We start from the raw sequence: 7,062 nt of genomic DNA on the forward strand, positions 1-7,062 counted from the left end.
CAATCACAAAGATTCCATGTAGTAATGCTTGAGTGCAGGTCAGTCCAATATTTGTATCCCACAAATATCTATGAACCTTGGCAGCAACACATTGCTCTATATTCAAAACCTTTTGAACATTTACCAATCCAAGTTCATAACAGTCTTATATTCATATTTGTTCCCACAAATATGATCGACTACGGACATTTAGAATAACTAATTTATTCATGGATTTAAACATGCAAAAAAATGAAACATAACACAATTTAAATGTATAATACCAATATTCATATAAAAGTGTTAACAAATACAAACGTTCCGATATCCAAATACATAAAATAGATCAAATCCAATCACTAGAATATCGAAGTCCCATGGCACAAGTATGACTTTCATGCTTAGGCCTTTCAAGGAGCTTCGTGAGTGGGTCCGCAATATTTTGATCGGTGTGAACTTTGCAAATACATATCTTTCCCTTTTCAACTTCATCCCTTATGTAGTTGAATCTCCGCTCAATGTGTCTAGTCTTTTGATGCGCACGAGGTTCTTTGATTTGAGCAATTGCGCCCTCGTTATCACAAAGAATTTCTAGGGGTTCTTGAATGGAAGGAACAACCCCTAGATCGGCAATGAATTTTTTCAACCATGCAGCCTCTTGTGCTGCCAAAGAAGCGGCGATGTATTCCGACTCTGTAGTGGACAATGCAACCACATCTTGCTTCGAGCTTTTCCAAGAAACAGCTCCTCCATTTAGAATGAAGATGTACCCCGACTGTGATCGAGAATCATCTCGATCAGTTTGGAAACTCGCATCCGTGTAACCCTTTACAACGAGCTCCTCCTCACCAGATCCATATATTAAGAACATATCTTTAGTATTTCTAAGATATTTCAATATATTCTTGACAGCCATCCAATGACTATCTCCTGGATTTTGCTGGTATCTACTTGTCATGCTCAAAGCGCATGACACGTCCGGTCTCGTGCATATCATAGCATACATGATGGATCCTATAGCAGATGCATATGGGATTCCACTCATTTTCTCCTGCTCAACTTTTGAGATAGGAGATTGAGAAGTGCTCAATATAGTTCCTCTTTGAATAGGTACTAAACCTTTCTTAGAGTTTTCCATCTTGAACCTTTTCAAGATTTTATCTATGTATGCACTTTGATTCAAACCTATTAAGCGCCTTGATCTATCCCTATAGATCCTTATTCCCAAAATATAGGCGGCTTCACCAAGATCCTTAATGGAAAAGCAACTTCCAAGCCAGGCTTTTACACCTTCCAAGGTTGGAATATCATTTCCAAATAGAAGAATGTCATCGACATATAATACTAGAAAGGTAATGATGCTCCCACTGGCCTTCTTATACACACAAGCTTCATCAGCGTTTTTGATGAAGCCAAATTTCTTGACTTCTTCATCAAAACGACGATTCCAGCTTCTTGATGCTTGTTTCAATCCATAGATTGATTTCTTTAACTTGCATACTTTATTAGGATGTTTAGGATCGACATAACCTTCAGGCTGATCCATATAGACATCTTCCTCAAGATATCCATTTAGAAAAGCGGTTTTGACATCCATTTGCCATATCTCATAGTCATAATGAGCGGCTATGGCAAATAATATCCTAATAGACTTTAGCATTGCCACGGGCGAAAAAGTTTCATCATAGTCGACCCCTCGAGTTTGAGTGAAACCTTTTGCTACAAGTCTAGCTTTATAAGTCAGCAAGTTTCCATGCATATCGTGTTTCAATTTGAACACCCATTTACTTCCAACTACTTTGGAATTTGGTGGTTCATTAACCAATTCCCAAACTTGGTTATCATACATGGATTGCATCTCAGCGTTCATGGCTTCTAACCATTTGTCCGAATCCGATTTCGACATTGCATCATGGTAGGTGGTAGGTTCATCAGAAACCATCATATAGCATTCATCCATAAGAAATCCATATCTTTCAGGTGGATAAGAATCTCTACCAGATTTGTGAACGTTTTGTGTGTCTTGATCAACTCCTTGATCATCTTCAACATACTTTTGTTGAAAGCTAGTGTCACCCAAGTGTGTATCTGTCAGTGGTTCTTGATCTTCTTCAAGTTCCACTGTTCTAGAACTAGTTCCTTCCATAAGGAATTTAGTCTCCAAGAACTCAGCCTTTCGAGCAACAAATACATTTTGCTCATTAGGATCGTAGAAATAATATCCCAAATCATCTTTAGGATATCCTACAAAGATACATTTAGTGGATCGGGGTTCTAATTTGCTTGAGGTATCATGTCTTACATAAGCCTCACAGCCCCATACTTTTAAATATGACAAAGATGGAACTCTTCCATGCCATATTTCAAAAGGTGTTCTCTCCACTTTCTTGGTTGGAGCCATATTTAAAATTCGGGTAGCAGAGATTATGGCATAATAGAACGAACTATATCTAATAGGGTTCGATTCCTCCTTTCAGACACACCATTATGTTGTGGTGTTCCAGGTGGAGTTAGCTGTGAGATGATCCCACAACTTCTGAGATGATCTTGAAAAGCATCACTTAGGTATTCACCTCCTCTATCAGAACGAAGAATTTTTATTGTCTTGTTGAGTTGGTTTTCTACTTCATTCTTGAAAATTTTGAACACTTCAAAAGCTTCACTCTTGTGTTTTAATAAGTACACATAACCGTAACGACTATAGTCATCGGTGAATGTGATGAAGTATCTTTCACCATTCCTTGTCATTGGCTTAAAAGGACCACATACATCCGAATGTATGATAACTAATAAATTTTTTGCCCTTTCATTAGTGCCATTGAAAGGAGCCTTAGTCATCTTTCCATGTAAACAAGATTCACATACATCAAATGAATCATTTGATTTTGTTTTCAAAAGACCATTCTTTTGAAGTGTTAGTATGCGATTCTTATTTATATGGCCAAGACGACAATGCCAAATATAGGTTTCACTTAAATCTAATTTAAGTTTCTTGGTGGTAGCTTGGTACATTGAGTTATCATATGTTGTGTTTTCATGAACCAATTCATAAATACCATTTATAGGCATGGCTTTAAAATAAAATACATCATTCATAGAAATATGGATATCATTGTTAACAAATTTAAAATCATATCCAACATGTCTTAAACGGGAAACTGAAATAATGCTCCTAGTCAAACTGGGTGCATACAAAACATTGTTCAATACAATTTCCAAACCATTTGGAAGTTTCAAAAGATAGTCTCCTTGGGCTTCAACTTGTACTTTCGCACCATTGCCCATAAAGAGACTAATGTCCCCCTTCTTGATGTTCCTTTTTCTTATGAACCCCTGTAACATATTACAAATATGAGTTCCACATCCGGTATCTAATACCCATATGTAAGAAAAAACAGTATTAAGCTCAATATATATCATAAATATTGTACCTGAGGTTTGCCCTGCATCCCTCTTAGCTTTCAACTCTTTGAGATAGGTTGGACAATTACGCTTCCAATGTCCTACCTCCCCACACTCAAAGCATGGGTCATTGACAGCAACCTTTTGCTTCTTCATTTTTGGAGTATCCATTTTTGCCTTTCCTGTTCCTCTGTTGTTCCTTTTGTTGTTTCCCTTTCCTTTAGCAACATTTGCCTTTGGTCCGGGGTTGGCCCTTTTCTTTCCGCCTTCATTGATCATGTGAACGGGTTGAACCTTTCCTCCCATGCTAGCCTCGGCCGTTTTGAGCATCCCATGGAGCTCGGAAACGGTTTTGTCCCATCCGTTCATATTATAATTTAACACGAAGGTCTCAAATCTCTTAGATAAGGAGTTGAGGATCAAATCCGTAGCCAACTCGGTTGAAACGGGACAATTTAGCCTTTCGAGGCGATCAATGTAGCTTTTCATTTTAAGAACATAAGTTGAGACGGGTTGAGAATCATCCATATGACATGCATGAAGCGCTCGAACCGTTTCGAAGCGTTCAACCCTTGCCTTTTGTTGGAACATTTCCTTGAGTTGGGTAATCATGTCGTATGCCCCATGGTGCGCGAACTCCTTTTGGAGTTCGGGAGTCATACTCGTCAACATTATGCAACTAACTTGCACGGAGTCATCGACATATTTAACCCAATCATTGTAGGCATCAACATTTGTTTCTTCGGGCTCATCGGGAATAGGATCGTCTAGTATATAGGATTTCTTTTCATGCTTGAGAACAATTCTCAAGTTACGAAACCAATCCACAAAGTTGTTTTGGTTAAGACGCTCTTTTTCAAGGATGGATCTTAGTGAAAAATTATGGATGTTTGGGTTGGGGTTGATTGGATTGTTAGCGGCCATCTACAAGATTAACAAAGTCTTTATTAGTATTTTCGATATCAAATATAAATTTTAATTGTTAATACCCTTTTATGTCTCATGGACAATTAATAATTAAAATCTAGAATCCAATGTTACATTTAAATGATGGTTAGGTGACCTTTATCCCATTATTTAAATTAACAAGGTAGTCAACGTTTGACAATTGTAACATTTTACAATTTCCTAAATGCTTCAAGTATCGATATTTATTTAAAGATCATATCATATAAATACATATCATAAGTGTTTGTCTAACTTGTTATTGGGTATGACCTAACTTGGATCATCACATACTAGCCACGTCAATTTAATATGTGTCTTGGGCATCCGAAATTCCAATAGTTCGACCGATTTCATACGCATGTGATTGACAATTGCACAAATCTTGATCTAGGATACGAAATCGACTAGTTTTTGAGTCCTTTAGCCAAGTAAAGGATATCTTCAATTTGTAGTTGCACAAAACCGATTACATGAGTGCATAATGAGTCGAATCAAACCTTAATCAAGGTTCAATTTCAGTTCTTACACACAAATGTAACCAAAGATGCACAAACAATTATCAAAGACATGATTCGCTTTGCTTTTGATAAGAACCGAAAAGTAAACATATATATATACATATAGAACGAATTAAATAGATGAAGAACAGCCTTACCCACATTTTTGATGATGATTATAATAATACACACTTGTTTCTTGATCGATGATTGAAGCCTTGATTGATTTACACGCGTTTAGAACCGAAATCAAGCGATTTTTGCAAGATAGAATTTGAAAGCAAAATTCTATGTGTGTGAGGTGATATGGACGACCAAAACAAGAAAAGAAAAGCAAAAGGCTTGGCCTTGTATTTATAGGCAAGGTCAAGGGAGGGGGGGGGGGTCCGTCAGACTAATGAAACGTCTGACAGTTTTAGTTCTTTTTGCTTACTGGGCGAACACCGAATGTCATAGAAATGATTTGACCATATTTTAAGATATATTTTCGAATTACGAACACAACGACTAGTCACATGACCATATTTGACTCACGAAAGTATTTTAAGTCTTAATTTAGGCATTTCTATTAAACAGCTAGTCTTTCTCAAACATTCGCACCAAGTCTTAAAAAGTCTAAAACACTAGTATACAATAAAATGACATGTCTTAATCATACTTTAATCCATAAATACTCACGTCTATAGACTTATGTTTGACGGTTACTAACCTTATTCAAACGGAAAAGTACAGTCGGACGAATGCTCAAGTGATGATTGTTACACCGAAACACATTACTTTTTACATTGGTGTAAGCAAGTCATTTTATTTAAAACAGGTCATTGTTTACGTTTGTATGTATTTCCTTATAAATGCTTTGGTTTAGAATTTTTTTGTTACTATAATTATTTTTTTATAAAAATATTTTGCTTTATTTTTTCTTAATCATAAATTTTTATTTCATAAATCAAAATCATTAACTAAGCCTTTTCTTTCATTACTTCACATCGATGGTTTTGTTTGAGAAATGTAAGATAACATTCATTTGTTCCTGATCATGTTTTATTAGTGTGTGGTACAGTAAGTTATTATCTCATTTATTTATCTTTGTTCGGACTTTGTTTATGCCATCTATATATTATACTCTCCGTCTCATTTTAAATGTCAATCTTATTAGTTACAGTTGTCCCAAATTAAATGTCATTTCTAAATATATAAATGCAATTTCTAATTTTACCCTTGTTATGACATATAAAAATTTAAGTGGAGTACCATAAACGACAAAAGACAAATTAACTACTATTGCCAAAGCCTTCATTTTACAAAACATGTAAGCTTATTACATACACATTTTTAGTTTCTATACTCATATACGTCTGTTAAGAGTACAAAACTAATAAAAAGACAAACATTTTTTTTTAAAGAATATGTAGAGTAGATATGAAACTCTACTTTTCTTCATCCAACAAACAAAAAAGGCATGAAACGAAGCTTTGTTTTTCTTCACCAACAAACAAAAAAGGCATGAAAGCTCTAAATATGCTTCCTTTACTGAGCCAAATACAAAATGGTTTCATTTATCAAGTTCTCATCGGACTCGATTTGTAGTGGTAAATTTGCTTATTGTTCTAACTACAAATCGGCAAAGGTAAGTTAATACCACTACAAATCTACCACATTGTAGTGGTAAATTTACATCACACCCGATGTGCGGTAATAAATTACCTCTAATTAGGGACGGAGGGAATAACTATAACCGATTACCCAATTTGCCTGACCCATCACTTTGTAGTTTCTCCCAATCACATATATGATATTTCATTGTGTGTAGGATGTGTCCTTGTGGTGCATGTACAACTATATCACTTGGTATAAGAACATGCGTCTAATGTTAGTGGATAGGGAAGATCTTCCTCATCTGGCTTTTGTGATTGTTGTGTAAGTTTTTTTCACGTTTCGCTTTTATTTTCCTTTAACGATGTTCCCACAAATTGTTATTATTGAAATACGTTCATTTCTTATCTTTGATCCTATTAATCGTTAGCACTCATTCTACAAGAATAAGTAAAAAGAGGAGTACATCCAATGATTTCCATAAAAATGGTAATCTTTATCAATACAACGACCATATATCATATTTAGTCATAGTGTCTAACTGTCTATACGTGATTTTTTCCCATACAAATGAATAAATGCATTCTATATCGTATAATGTTAGTTACCCCTATCTTCTGGTGCATACAAGCTAAAAGGGGGG

General features: G+C 35.5%; 2 protein-coding genes across 2 annotated transcripts; both read right to left on the reverse strand.

Annotated features, from left to right (window-relative positions):
* Positions 1-325: 325 nt before the first annotated feature.
* Positions 326-1,024, reverse strand: LOC122587819 (secreted RxLR effector protein 161-like). Its single transcript, XM_043759983.1, has one exon. It carries the CDS (start codon positions 1,022-1,024, stop codon positions 326-328), a length of 699 nt encoding a protein of 232 aa, XP_043615918.1.
* Positions 1,025-3,118: 2,094 nt separating this feature from the next.
* LOC122590249 lies at positions 3,119-3,757 on the reverse strand. The gene is made up of 2 exons (XM_043762579.1): positions 3,411-3,757; positions 3,119-3,312 (listed from the first exon to the last, which is right to left on the reverse strand). The coding sequence occupies exons 1-2, from the start codon at positions 3,748-3,750 to the stop codon at positions 3,272-3,274; spliced, it is 381 nt and encodes a 126-aa protein (XP_043618514.1). The 5' UTR covers positions 3,751-3,757; the 3' UTR covers positions 3,119-3,271.
* Positions 3,758-7,062: the final 3,305 nt, after the last annotated feature.

This window comes from Erigeron canadensis, chromosome 2, assembly GCF_010389155.1.
Source record: "Erigeron canadensis isolate Cc75 chromosome 2, C_canadensis_v1, whole genome shotgun sequence".
In the NCBI taxonomy this organism is placed as follows: Eukaryota; Viridiplantae; Streptophyta; class Magnoliopsida; order Asterales; family Asteraceae; genus Erigeron; species Erigeron canadensis.

Excerpts from the sequence above, each read along its gene's own strand:
- LOC122587819 (XM_043759983.1), bottom strand. The coding sequence starts at position 1,024 with ATGAGTGGAATCCCATATGCATCTGCTATAGGATCCATCATGTATGCT.
- LOC122590249 (XM_043762579.1), bottom strand. The coding sequence starts at position 3,750 with ATGAACGGATGGGACAAAACCGTTTCCGAGCTCCATGGGATGCTCAAA. Across the intron at positions 3,313-3,410 it reads GGATGCAGGGCAAACCTCAG|GGGTTCATAAGAAAAAGGAA; the intron begins GTACAATATTTA and ends AATATGTTACAG.